The 13,389-nt window shown below is 59.7% G+C and overlaps 1 protein-coding gene across 3 annotated transcripts in view; it reads left to right on the top strand.

Moving 5' to 3' along the window:
• The first annotated feature begins 1,100 nt into the window (after positions 1 to 1,100).
• Positions 1,101 to 13,389, top strand: part of HTRA3 (HtrA serine peptidase 3) — a 33,041-nt gene continuing 20,752 nt past the window's right edge. For 2 of the 3 annotated variants that reach the window (XM_081233782.1, XM_081233783.1), the window contains exons 1-2: positions 1,149 to 1,677; positions 12,589 to 12,688. In XM_081233782.1, coding sequence (XP_081089908.1) covers positions 1,293 to 1,677; positions 12,589 to 12,688 — 485 coding nt within the window. In that variant the 5' untranslated portion in view covers positions 1,149 to 1,292. Of the gene's footprint in view, positions 1,678 to 12,588; positions 12,689 to 13,389 lie in introns of all 3 variants that reach the window. The other variant, XM_081233784.1, reaches the window with a different exon arrangement.

Consider the following 13,389-nt stretch of genomic DNA (forward strand, 5'->3'; position numbering starts at 1 on the left):
CAGGTGTCCCACTGCTGGCCAGATCTTATTTACGGGGTTCACAGAGAAGCCGTGTACATACTGTGGATTTATATGTTTAAATAACTGGATTAATAAGAGCATTGCTGTGCAGCTTGTTTTATGCATTTAAAAGACATCATTCCGAGCAGGGCTCTCCAGACTTCAGCAGGCAGCTGAAGGGCCTGCCAGAGAGGGTACAGACCCCTAACTCCAGGGTCTGCAACCTGAGGGCTTTCGCTGCCAAATGGGTCGCCACTCTGACTTGCCTTTGTTTCTGGACCCTTGGCCCAGGTGGGGCAGAGCTCCTGGCTTGACCCCACCAGCCCCCAGACCCATGACCGCATCCAGACCCTGCACCCTCTTATTTATTTATTTATTTATTTGGCTGCACCAGGTCTTAGCTACGGCATGCAGGATCTTTAGTTACGGCATGCAGGATCTTTAGTTGCGGCATAGGGGATTTGGTTCCCTGACCAGGGATCGAACCCGGGCCCCCTGCATTGGGAACGCAGAGTCTTAACCACTGGACCACCAGGGAAGTCCCAGACCCTACAATGGGGTGGGGGCGGCACCTCCTGAAGGTTTGTCCCCAGTGGAGGTGGGGAGCCAGGAGGGGTGGCATCCATCCCTCCCACTAACGTGGATTGGTCGGGGCCTGTCCTGAGGGCTTCCTGGCTGAGGAGGCCCGTGGGGCGGGGGAGAGGGAGGGGAGGCAGGCGGGGAGGAGGAGCCCGGACGGCACATTTCTAGGAGGGGGAGGGGAGGGCGAGTAGCTGAGGTCACTGGAACTCAGTCATGAACTCGGCTAGCTCAGGGATCCCCAGGGGTGCCGGAGGCCCGCACACTGGTGGCTCCTCCTCCCCAAGGCCCCTAGCCGGGGGCGGGGTCACAGAATATCCATCACACCGGTTTCCCAGAGCAGGCAGGCCCAGCTTTCGGCCGCGGGTGGGTCCAGGCCCGGAAGGCCGGGCGGGGGCGGTTGGGCCGGGGCGGAGCTGGCGGAGGGGCCGGGCCGCCCCCTTCCAGCGAGGGCGGGCGGGAGGCCGGCGCCTTTAAACGCGGCGGGGCCGGCTACCCACCACCGTCTGCCCAGAGGGAGCGGGCGCCTCCCCAGTGCCCCGCGTTCTCCGCGCCCCGGGCATGTCTCTGCGGTCCCGGCGCCCGCCCGCCTGAGCCGCCGGCGCGTGTGGCCGCGCTCCCGCCCGTGTTCCCTCCGTCGGCGCCCGGAGCAGCGGCCTCGGTGCGCCCCTGGCCGGTCCCCCGCGCTGCCGCCCGCCGCGGGCCCGTCCGCCATGCAGGCGCGGGGGCTGCTCCTGGCCGCCCTGGTCGCGCTGGCGCTGGCCCGGGAGCCCCTGGCCACGTCGTGCCCCGCGCGCTGCGACGTGTCGCGGTGCCCGAGTCCCCGCTGTCCTGGCGGCTACGTGCCCGACCTCTGCAACTGCTGCCTGGTGTGCGCCGCCGTCGAGGGCGAGCCGTGCGGCCGCGCCGTAGACTCGCCGTGCGGGGAGAGCCTGGAGTGTGTGCGCGGCGTGTGTCGGTGTCGCTGGGCGCACGCCGTGTGCGGCACCGACGGGCACACCTACGCCAACGTGTGCGCGCTGCAGGCGGCCAGCCGCCGCGCGCTGCAGCTCTCCGGGACGCCCGTGCGCCAGCTGCAGAAAGGCGCCTGCCCATCGGGTAAGCGCTCGGTCGGGCTGCTCCGCTAGCACTGCGGGGGGGTGGAATGAAGCAGTCTCCTGGGGAAACAGGCTCAGAGCCAGGGAGGAGCCTCAAGGTCCACACTCCCCGGGCACAAGTGATGGTTTCTTTGAGAAATCATCCAACCAGCTTTCTGGTCTTCCAGGTGGGGAAACTGAGGCTGGGAGAGGTAAAATGCTGTCCCCAAGGGCACAGAAGTAGTCAACAGTGAAACCCGGTGTTCTACTAGCCACCCCGAGGGGCCTGGTCTAGCTCTACATCTCTCCAGCCTCTGGCCTCATCAAAACTTACCCATATTGTGTCTCATTTCCCTTGGTCCCCATATCTCTCCCTGCCTGGGTGTTGGATGCAAAGCAATCTTTCCTGGCCTTAAATATCCAGTCTGGATATTCAAGAGACGCCAATTGAGTGACATGTGATGTTTCCTTTCTTGTTTTGCACTGTGCTTAAAACGCATGTCACCTGAGGGCTGTTTAGGAATGGGGAGCGGGCTTGTGGAGCCTCTGGACTGCTTGGAGCTCCGTGGGGACGGGCCGTCGGGGTAGGAAATTTCTCAGTCCCGTCAAACCTTAGAACAGCCTCCCCTAACCTGGACTTGGCTCTGGGTTGCTTCTTGCCACACAGGTTGACCCTGTGGAAGAAAATGCTGGAAAACCCTGCTGTGCCCTTATTTGTTTGGGGCACCTCTTAGGAATGCAGGCTCCGGCATCGGTTCCGCAGGTGCTCTGAGTGCAGCAACCTGCGCTGGGCCCGGAGTTCACGGTGATGGAGTTGTCAGGCCCCGTTGTGTGCCCTCAGCCCGCAGCTGCCCACCAGGAGATGCTGACCACCAGAACAGGCTCTGCCGTGGGGAGCACGGCTGCGTGGAGTGCCTGGAAACCTTCAGGGGTGAGGGGCATCTAAACTGAATCTCCAAGGATGGGGACACGTCTTCCAGGTAGTGGAAGGGATAGGCTTTCTGGGAAGAGAAGACAGCGTGAACCACCACGTGGAGGCATGTGCATGGTGAGCCACGTAGCCCAGAGCAATTGTGGTGCAGGGGATGCGTGTGTGTGCGCGTGCGTGCGTAGGCTTGTGAGAGACACCCGAGGCTGGGCGGCTTGGCTGGGACAGGACCACAAGTGGCCCATAAATGTCGTGTTTTAGGCTTCATCCTGTAGGCTAGGCTTCATCCTGTAGGCTAGGCTTCATCCTGTAGGCCAGGCTTCCCGAATCATGTCTGGGATTCTGAAAATAAGTGTCCTGTGGCCCCAAAAGTTTGGGAAAGTAAACGCCAGCCCTGCAATGGGGATTCACACTCCACTTGAGTCTATCAGAGCTTCTGAGAAAACCTACAGCAAGGAAAAAAAAAAAAAAACAGAAAATGATAAAACCCAGGGTTTTCCAAGAGAACTTCAACAGAGCTCTTTCCTGGCAGAGCACACGTGACCTCCTCCTGGCACACCGGGGTTCCGGGGAGCCCAGTTTGGGAAGCGTTATGTGGGATTAGCCATGATTATACGGGAGAGCCATTGAAAGGTTTTAAGAGAAGTGAGGGTGATGAGGTCAGTCTTGTGTTTGGACTGTGCCCAGGAGACTGGGAGCATGGTGCCACTCGATGTCATGGAGATGGGCGTTATCATTTCTTGAGCACCCACTGCACCTTCTGACTTGGGGCTCGGAACCAGCCACCTAGTGGGTCTGGGAGGCGGAGGGCTCAGGGTGGGCCTGGTGCCTGCCCACTGCAGCTCGGTGGTATCTGTGGGCCCTTTCCAGTGCCAGCTCTCCCAAGTAGTGGATGCTGTTAGAATCAGGCTCCAGGGTGCCAGGGGTCAGCAGGGAGGTTGGAGGTGGTCTAGGCATTTTGAAACCTTTATTCTTGACTGAGGGAGTCCACGCCTGTGAAGCACCTTCTCTGTGTGTCCTGCTGGCCTTGGGCTGGTAACAAGGCCCCTGTAATGAGTCAGACCCCATCTGTGTCCTGGAGAAACTGACAGTGGGGGAAACACAGGAGGGTGAGAAGAGGACAGTAGCTCAGTGACCACAGACAGACGTCTGTCCAGCACCTGGGCTCAGTAGGTGCTGTGGAATGAAAGGCTGGCCCACGTGGTGGGTGTCCCTCCTTCCATGCCTCCAGTGATAATGGGTTCACTACCTATCCATGGAGCTCTTGTGTACTCCCGTGTCTGTGCTAGGCAGGTACTACACGGTGTGGGTGAATATCTATCAATGGGAGAGTAAAACCCAGAGAACTGTGTGCAGAGGGTCTGCGTAGAGCAGAGGTGTCCCTTTTCACAGCCTCTCTGCCTACAGCTGCAGACAAATAGGCCTTCAAGCGTGCAGTTAAATCAGAATCTCAAGCCCTGGGCGGTTCACAACGTGGCATTTAATCATCAGCTTTTATTGTTCAGCCTCAGTGCAGGTGCCAACAGAGTCTATCGGCTCTATTTATTTAAGCGCTTTGTTGGCTTTCGATTTTTAATCCTCTTAGCAGCTTCCTGGGGCCTTGTGGGTCTCAGAATTCTGCATTCAGGACTCATCAGGCATCCCCACTCCTCTCACTCCCCCTGCCCAGACAGCAGGGCTGAACTGCAGCATCTGGTTGCTCCTGAGGACTCGTGAAGAGCCAGGAGTCCAGCCAAGAGGAGCTTAAGGCCCGGGGTGCTGTGCAGCTGTCCTTTTCCCCCCAGGGCTTGGCCTGGGAAGCACCCTCGCCCTCCACACTCACTGAGCTGGTCTGGAGGTGTACTGGGATCCCACAGCACCCGGTCCAGTCTGTCTTCCCAGGCCTCTCCCCTTCCCATGCACCTCCACACGGTGGCCTGAGGGGGCGGGTATGAGACGCACATCTCCCCAGCCCAAAGCCCTGCTGTGACTCTGGGACCACTGCCTTTGGGACCAAGCAGGACTTCTGATGCAGCCTGCAGGCTCAGTACATCCTGGCCTCTGCAGCCTGCCCACCATCACCACCACCATCTGAGTCCTTGTGAAATCCCTGATCATCTGTGTTGTGAGGGACAGATGACAATGTGTGGAACTCAGGGGAGGGAGAACCCCCTCCATCTCCGGGATAGGGAGAGACATAGATCAGGGAGGGCTTCCTGGAGGAGGTGGCATCTAAACAGCCATGGAGAGGTTGATGCAAAGAGAGCCTGTGCTGAGGAGGACAGCAGGAAATGCTGAGCATAAGCTGGTGCCAGATGGAGGAGCTGTGAGAGTGACCCATCTTTAGGAGGTGAGGGACCCCTGAAGGCTTATGGGTAACAGGTGTGCAGAGTGGGTACAGGGGCCCAGCTAGTGCGAGTCTGGTGCCCTGAGGAGGAAGAACTGATGAGGCCTGAGCTAGGGGGACAGCCGAGGGGGACAGGCTCCAGAGGCATTAGTATCTCATGACTGATGGGGGTAGGGGGTCAGGGTGGGTGGCGGGGCCTCTCCTGGAGCAGCGGGTTCGGAGAGTTGTGATCAGGTTCTGGCGGGGGGCTCTGTTGTGGAGGGTGTCTAGTGGGGCACAGGGTTCCATGACAAGAACCTGGCTGATGAGTGGCCCTGTCCGTGTGTTGGTGGCAGTATTGCTCTGTTTGTGTCATTGAGAAGGGGTGGCCTAGGTTTGGGACAGGGTAGCAGGCTCATCACCTCTCCAGGCTTTGGGGGCCCCGCCATGACCTGTGAGGCCTGTGGAGCTCCACCCCCACCCAGCCCAAATCCAGGTCTGTCCTTGCCTTCAAGTCCACATCCGAGGGGACCCAGCAGAGACACCCAGACGCTTTGGGGATGAACTGCCCTGACTTGGTCACACTGCGAGCATTGTGCTGGGTGAGCTGGAGCAAGGGTGTGCCAGACTTAACTCACTGGCTGTGTCCACCTGGCCTGACATGTACCTCTCAGCTGCCGGGAGCTCTGGGGAAAAATGAGGCCAAGCAGAGATTCACTTGGCCTCCTTGGAAACCTGGGGTTCGTGCAAACTGGATGACGGAGTAGCCGGCGGCTGACCGAGTGAGCCGGTGTGTCCTGCCAGAGGGTCTGAAAGCGGCCTCCTCCTGGGCCTGCTCTGAGGGTGAGAAGCCATCAGGTTTTACCAGAGTCAAGGGCGAGACCTTGTGCTCTGGGCTAAACACACATCGTGTCTGGGTGTTTTTGTCACGGCCGTTTAGAAGAAAAGACTCATCAAGGTGTAGTGGGCTACCCGAGGTCACCAGGTGGGGAGGGACAGCTGTGCTGAACCCGGGTCCTCCTGACTGTGCATCTAGTGCCCTATACCCCGGGCAGGCCTCCAGCACCTTGAGGAAGTGGCCTCCCTGCTTGGTTTTGATAAGGGTGTTGAATAAACAGGTTGGAAAGAGAATAAAATCACAGGCCCCTTGTCCTCAGTGTAGCAAAGATGTGGCCAGGACGTGTGGGTGTGTGCGCATCCCAAACTTAGTGCCCGGTCTGGTGCAGAGGGCAGCAGTACACAACCTGCCCAGCTGTATTCTCTAGACCCTCTAGCAAATGATGGGCAGAGCCACAACTGAGACCCAGTTCTGTTCCCGGCTGCTCAGGGGTGAGTCCCAGCTCTACCACTTCCCGTGGAGAGACGCTGCAAATCTGAGCTCTCCATGCCTCAGTTTCTTCATCTGTGAAATGGGGACAACAGATCCTCCTCACTGGGTCATTGACAATCGATAAGATAATGAATTTCAAGTGCTTTGCACGATGTAAGCGTTAATTAATAGGCGTTAGTGGGAATAAACCTAAATGTTGACAAGTGGACGTATCTGACATAAGTGGAGTTTGTGAGAGGAAGGTGGGGCAGTGGAGGACGGGAAGGATCTGGAGGGCAGTGTTTGTGGAGCAGCTGCCACGTGCCAGGCCGTGCCCACGGGGGTTCCACTGGCCTCGTTCAGTACCCACATCACAGCTGAGGAGCCTGAACCCAGAGGAGTCAGCTGATGGACCAGTCAGGGCAGGGAGGGCTTCCTGTAAGAGGAGGACCAGGGGCTGACCCCACCGGCCCTGTGGGCAGCCCGGAGTCCTGCCTGGCCTGTGGGGCCCCTTTGACAAAGCACAAACGAGCTGATAGCCGAGCCCTCTCCTCCACAGGGTTGGCTGCAGCCCCAGTGGGATTCACAGCCAGAAAAGCCAGGCTGGCCCTAAGCTGAGGACCGGCCAAGGCTGGGCTCTCCTGGGGGCGGGACAGCCAGTCACCCTGGCTGAGGACCAGCACGGGGAGAGAGACGTGCCGGGGGTCAGGGGTCTGGGACCTGGCTGCGGGCCTTGGCGGGTCTCCTGACCTCTCTGAGCCTTTTTCCTCACCTGTAAAATGGGTGAAGATTCCTGCCCTGCAGAACTGCTGTGAGAACTCCCTGCTATCATAAGTGCCTGGAACCCAGGCTGGCGTGGCCCACGGAGAGGGAGGCCCGGCTGCAGCCCTCAGCCCTGGGTTCCAGAGACGGGAGCCTGGGGGTCGCAGACAGCAGCATCGCCCCCCGGGAGCTGTAGCCACTGTCTTTGGCTGGGGGGAGACAGTTCAATCGGGGACAGGCATGTTTTCAAGAAAAAGAAAAACACAGGCAGGGAGCCGTCCTGGGAACTAATCAGACCCGGAAGGCGGCTCTTGAGACTTCAAAGCCTGCCCCTTGGTGGTGAGTGAGGCCTGGGGTGAGGGCGAAAGGCTGTGGAGGAGCCCCTGGTAATTGCCCTGCTCCCCTGCTGCTCTCCACTCACCACTGTGGGTCAAGGGCGCCCAGCCCACGGGGACAGTCTCAAAGGACAGGTCTGGGAGGGGTCACCAGGTGCCTTGGGCCCCAGACGAGTGAACTCGGTCACTGAGCCCACTGAATCAGGGCAGGCTCCCCGGGGGAGGTGTGTTGGCCTGGGCCTGGCGGTGATGAGGGAGGGACTGATTACAAAGGTCTGGGGGGACGCTTCAGAGCACACATGCTTGGGGAACCAGAGCCGAGGGTACCGGGTCGGGGGTGTGCGGCAGTAGCAAGGCTACAAATGTAAATGGGACCTGGACACCCAGGTCCGTGAGCCCTGCTGAGAGGTTGCCATCTGGCCTGCAGGCTGTAGTCAGCGTTGTGGACAGATGGGCGCAGCCTGGGACCTTGTGGGCACCTGCGGATGGCACCTCCATTCCCAGCTCTTACCTAACTACTGGGTGATGGGGGAGGGCGGTGTCTTCTGATTGCAGGAGGCAATAGAAGAAGGGGGCAGTGAGGGCTTCCCTGGTGGCGCAGTGGTTGAGAGTCCGCCTGCCGATGCAGGGGACACGGGTTCGTGCCCCGGTCCGGGAAGATCCCACATGCCGCGGAGCGGCTGGGCCCATGAGCCATGGCCGCTGAGCCTGCGTGTCCGGAGCCTTGTGCTCCGCAACGGGAGAGGCCACAACAGTGAGAGGCCCGCATATAGCAAAAAAAAAAAAAAAAAAAAAAAGAAGGGGCTGTGACCTCAGAGTTAGAGGAAAGAACTGGGTCTCAGTCCTGGCTCTGCCCATTGTGTGCTGGACGGGTGATGCATACGGTTGCACAGGTTGTGCACTGCACAATTCCAAGGGAGATAGTCATGCTGTGATGCTTGTTAAGAATGGTCTTGGAGTTGTGCAGTACACAACCCGTGCAGCAGTGTCAGTGGCCCTGTGGGGTGTCTGGGCCAGTCACTGTCCCACCCTGGGCCTCGATTTCCCCATCCATTCCGTGGCAGTTGTGACTGTCCAGAGCTGGCACATCATAGGTCCTCTTTCAGGGTCGGCCGCTGTGCCGGAAGCCCTGACACGCAGAAATGTGGGAGGTGGAGCCCCGGGCCCCACCTGGCTCCCTGCCAGCCCTTCTCCCCGTCCCTTTCCGCCCTGGCTGTGCCCCTTCCTCTTGCGGGAGGGCGCCACCGCTGGACACCTGGCCTTGTTTGCTTTGCTCTGTGTCAAGTTCTTCCTGACTAGAACTTCCAAAGCCTGTGGATTACAGCTTATTTTTGAAAACAAACAAAAAAATGCTAACAGCTGAATCTGGTCAAGACTGACTGTTGACTTCAGAACTTTGGCTCCAGGACAGTGTGAGGGCGGGGATGGGGGTTGTCAAAACCCCCAAATAAACAGAGTCTGCCTCCCAGCCGTGGGGCCCAAGGTTTTCATGTGGAAAGAGGCAGTGGGAACCACGTCTTCCCTTCCCACTGATTCATGGGATGATTCATCTGTGTGTGGGGAGGAGGACCAGGAAGCAGGCCCTGCCCGCCTCCCACCTCCTCCCCGCCACCCACCTCGCCAGCTTAAAGGGACAGGGCCTGGCAGGGCCTGTGTCACTAGCCGGCTGACCCAGGGGCTCCGCAGGGGAGCCCCAGGCCATGGGGTCAGGGTGGGCACGGGCTCTGAAGTCCATGGGACCTGGGGCTAGCTCCAGGCCTGTCTCCTCCCTAAACCATCTTTGTCTCCGGCCTGTTTCCTGGGACACACTGACGCTGCTCTTGTGAGGCTCCTGCCCCCAAAACCTGGTTAACAGGCTGAACAATGTTCTTTGTGGTGGTGTTTGCAGACCTACTGTGTGCTGGGCCGGATGGGGTCAAGCAGATCATCCTCGTCCTCGGGTTAGGGTTAGGGTTAGACCCTCCCTCCCGTGCCCCCTCTCAAGGGCTGCCTTGGGGGCTCACATATGCTGCTTACAGCTGGGCTATCGGGGGATCCGGACATGTGTGTGTCCCAGAGGAGCCGGTGCCTGGGTGGGAGGTGAGCCCAGCCCGGCTTCTCCTTGGAGCTTCCACAGCCCGCCAGTCACCAGGGCCCTGCAGGGGATGGTGGGAAACACAGCCCGGCCTCCCGCTGTCTCACACCCCAGCCCAGCTCACAGCCCGTCCAGGCCTTCCTCTCTCCCTTCTGTTTCTTTCTATACCTAACTTGCTTACGGGAGAACATTTGGAAAACCCACAAAAGAAAACAAAATCACTCATAACTTTACCTCTGCCCCCGAATATCCACCATGAAATATTCTGATGTGTTTCCCGCCAGCCTTTGGCCTGTGAATACTTTACAGAGGGTTTTTGTTTTTAAATCCTCACATGAAATTGAGTGTCGCCTATTTAAGTGATCTCTGGAGAGGCCACGTTGGAAAGAAAAGCATTTAGAGGGAGGCCGCTGTGCTGTCCAGATCTGCGGGTGGCCAGGTCAGCTCCTCGGCTGCTTGGGCAGCTCGGGGCGCTCAGCCTGCGGGACCTGGGCTGGGTCAGCCAGGGGCTGGACAGACGCGCCTAAAGCTTTGGAGACACTGAGATCTGGGATCGAGTCACGTGGCAATGCAGCCTCTTCTGATCAGATGTTTTCACCCCTCCTCTGTCTTATTCACACTGGGCCCAGTTTGGAGTCGGCCGAATCCACCCATAGCTGCCCTCGTGCGTGATGCTGTGTCTTTGCATCTCTGTTCCCCTCCCGATGTGCTTTTCCAGGCCTGGATTAGGGGTGCCACTGGACTCCCCCATCTCACCCTGGCCCTCCCCTTGTCCCGTCACTGGTCACACAGTGCTGTGCCTGGCTGGTCACTGTCCTGTCCCCAGCACTGAGCACACACACGGAAGGCACTCAGCATCCCTATGAGAGCGAGTGTGGTGGGTGAGGCATTATTCTGGGAGCCCCAAGGAGGGCTGGAAGAAGATTGCCAGGGGGGCTGCCTGGAGGAGGCAAGATTTGAGCTGCACCCAGGACAGGCCAGAGCATCGTGATAGGGAAAACTGGGGAGCGGTCCACGTGGGAATGGTGGATGATGGAGCAGAGACGGGGGGTAAGTGGCCCCCACGGTTTACAGAGCAGGGAGGGGTGACACCTGGCCTCACCCGCCTGGGCTTGCCTGTTCCAGCATGGCATGGTGGGCACGAGGCTTGGCCAGAGTATATCCTGGCCTGGTGCTGAGTCCTCCCCACTGCCTGGGGTCCTCCGGGACCTTGGTGATGTGGGGATTGCCTGGCAGGGGAGCTTTCTTGTCAGAGATCAGAACCTGGAAGGGGCAACAAGGTTGGTGGCTGGCTTCCTTCCCTGTGCCTTTAAGATAGAGCATGAATGCAGGTTCCCAGTGTCCTTGGGATTGGGCAGGCAGAGCTAGGCTCGGGCCCCACGGGCTAGCTGACGGGTAGCTTCTCCTCCAGAGTTTCAGGGACTGTTGGCTATCCATGTGGAAATAAACGTGCCTGGCACCTACGTTTGCTCGGAGAGGCAGAGCCGTGGCCCGGCTGCCCACAAACACAACCTCTGAATCTCAGACGCCACCCCTCCACTGGACTTTGCCTCTGGGATGAGGGCTCTGGGCACAGTGGTCCCTGGCGGCCGCAGTTTGATCATCAGGGAGCCACGAGGTGGCCGGCAGTGGGCCACGTCTCCCAGCCAGTCTCCAGCCACCCCGGATAGGCAGCCTTTGATTCAGGCTGACCGCAGGGGGCTGGGCCCGTCGTGACCGGCGCCCACAGGCTGGTTGAGAGGCAGACATCACAGGATCCATGGGGTGGACCCTGCTCGCCTCCCCGGACCGAGGAACCCCAGGCAAGCTTTCCTCTGGGCCCCAAGTCCCAGCTCAGGCTTAATTCACAGTCAGGGCCTTGGGGGGCCACGGTGGGGAAGGGAGGGCCCTAAGGAAGGGAGCCCTGCAGCCCCTGTCCAGAGCCTGGTTCTCCTCGAACTGAGCCTCAAGTTTCCCCACCTTTAGGATGGAGCTGATGACCCCTGCCCTGGCTGCCCCCCTGGACAGCTGGGGAGATGAGTCGGGCTGTGGATGGGACTGCATTTGTCCACGATGTTTATGAGGCAGCGACTGTGGGCTTGCACCCTGCGCCTGTGCTGCACCCAGCCTGCTCCCTCCCGTCCCTTTGGAGAACCAGGAAAACCAGATTTTCTCTAGATCCTGATGCTCAGTCACTTCCCAGAGACCATCAAGAGACAAGAGCTGCAAAGCTGGACCTTACAGGCCAAGCCCTCTTTGTTCACCAACATCAGGGAGCAGGGTGGGTGGTGGGCTCCCCCCTTCCCCTCCCACCCCTGCCGAGGCAGGGAGCATTACAGTTTGCAAGTCACAGCCTATTCCCACAGCTCCCTGAGGGATGGGGGTGGAGAGGCACCTTTGGTCTCACATTTCAGGTGAGGTGTTGAGGCCCAGAGAGGGTAAGTGATTTGCCTAAAGCCACACAGCTGGAGCTCAGTGGTGCTCAGCCCAGTACTCATTTCAGGCCCTGGGAGCCCTTACAAGCAGAGCTGAGCAGCGTGGGTTCCAGACAGCGCCGGTCTCTGGCGGGGACCTGGGAGACCCCAGCACGTGCCCGAACAGGGAGACCAAAGGGGTGTGGGCCTTGTGCCACCCACACATCTCAGGCCTGTGGTCCTGGCGAGCAGCAGCTCCACTGCTGACGGCAGCAGAAATCTGAGCCAGCAAATGTTCCAGGGAAGGTCGTGAGCTGCCTGGCAAGCCAACCTGGGGCCTGGCTAAGTTAGACACAGATCAGGGTGGGGGGTGGGGGGAGGGGGCGGGGGAGGGGGCGGGGGTGCCCTGGCGACTCAGACAGGGGCAGCCGACCTGGCCCAGATGGGGGCCACACCATGGCCAGGAGCGGACAGCTCAGAAGGGACCACCCAGGGGCTTCTGCTGTAACCTGTCCAGCCACTGCACTAGCCCAAGGCCTGGAGGGACAGGCCAGAGCTGGCAAGGGGAAGGGTCAATTTCCTCACGCCAGGACATTGCTGTATCTGAGAGAAAGGGCAAGGGCCCAGGGGGACTAGCCCAGATCCAACCTGAGCGTCACGTCAGTGCTGTGTGGCCCAGGGCAAGTGTTATGAACTCTCCGAGCCTCCTGGCCGGCCTGGCGATGTGAGGTGAGGAAGCTCAGCATTAACCATCCTTGGGGCAAGTGAGCCCCCCTTCCCAAATGTCTGGGCCTCACTAAAGCACCTGGTTCTTCCTGCCAGTGCAGGTCTCCACCAGCTGACCAGCCCACGGTACAAATTCAACTTCATCGCTGATGTGGTGGAGAAGATCGCGCCGGCCGTGGTCCACATAGAACTCTTCCTGAGGTACGTGGAGCCCCGCTTGCCCCTCCAAGGTCTCCCCTGCATCTGCTGGGCCCAAAGTAGACTCAATTCTAGCATTGGGGGACAGTAGAAACCAGAGTGGGCGTGGGGTCCGGTGGGCCTCGCTCAGACTGCCAGGCTGCTGTTGCCCTTGCGGGGGTTGCCTCCTCCCTGACTCTGACCTCCTCACCTAAGGAGACAGAAAGCACCTCTCAGGTGACCGGGCTGTGGAACGAGCAGGTGCAAGGTCGGGGGTTGCTCAGGTGTCACAGGGACACTGCAAACCGCTGGATCCCGTGGAATCCTGGGGTCCAGTCCCAAATTGACTTATACCCCACAAAGAGAAGACATGAAGAGCATGACTTTTGTCAAATTTAAAGTGTTTCTTCCATCGAATTTCCTAACCTTTTGGCCAGTAGCGTCCCAGATGAGACACACAGGGTCAGAACCCCACTCCATCCTGTTGGGATCGGAGGCAGCCAGGCCCCTGTGTGCCACGCTGCCCAAGGGGTCGGTCACTGAGGCCTCGACCACGACCCCAGGGCCTTGCTTGACTTCACAGCACTCTCCCCGAGTGGTGGAGGCCGGCCGGTGTCATTATGCCCACCTGAGGCACAGAGGACCAGGTGGCCCTGGGGGTTCCCAGGAGTGGGCAGAATTGCTCGCACCCTGACTCCTGGCCCCAGCACAGGGCCCCCTGCTCG

Source organism: Mesoplodon bidens (genome assembly GCF_964165515.1).
Source record: "Mesoplodon bidens genome assembly, chromosome: 1".
In the NCBI taxonomy this organism is placed as follows: Eukaryota; Metazoa; Chordata; class Mammalia; order Artiodactyla; family Ziphiidae; genus Mesoplodon; species Mesoplodon bidens.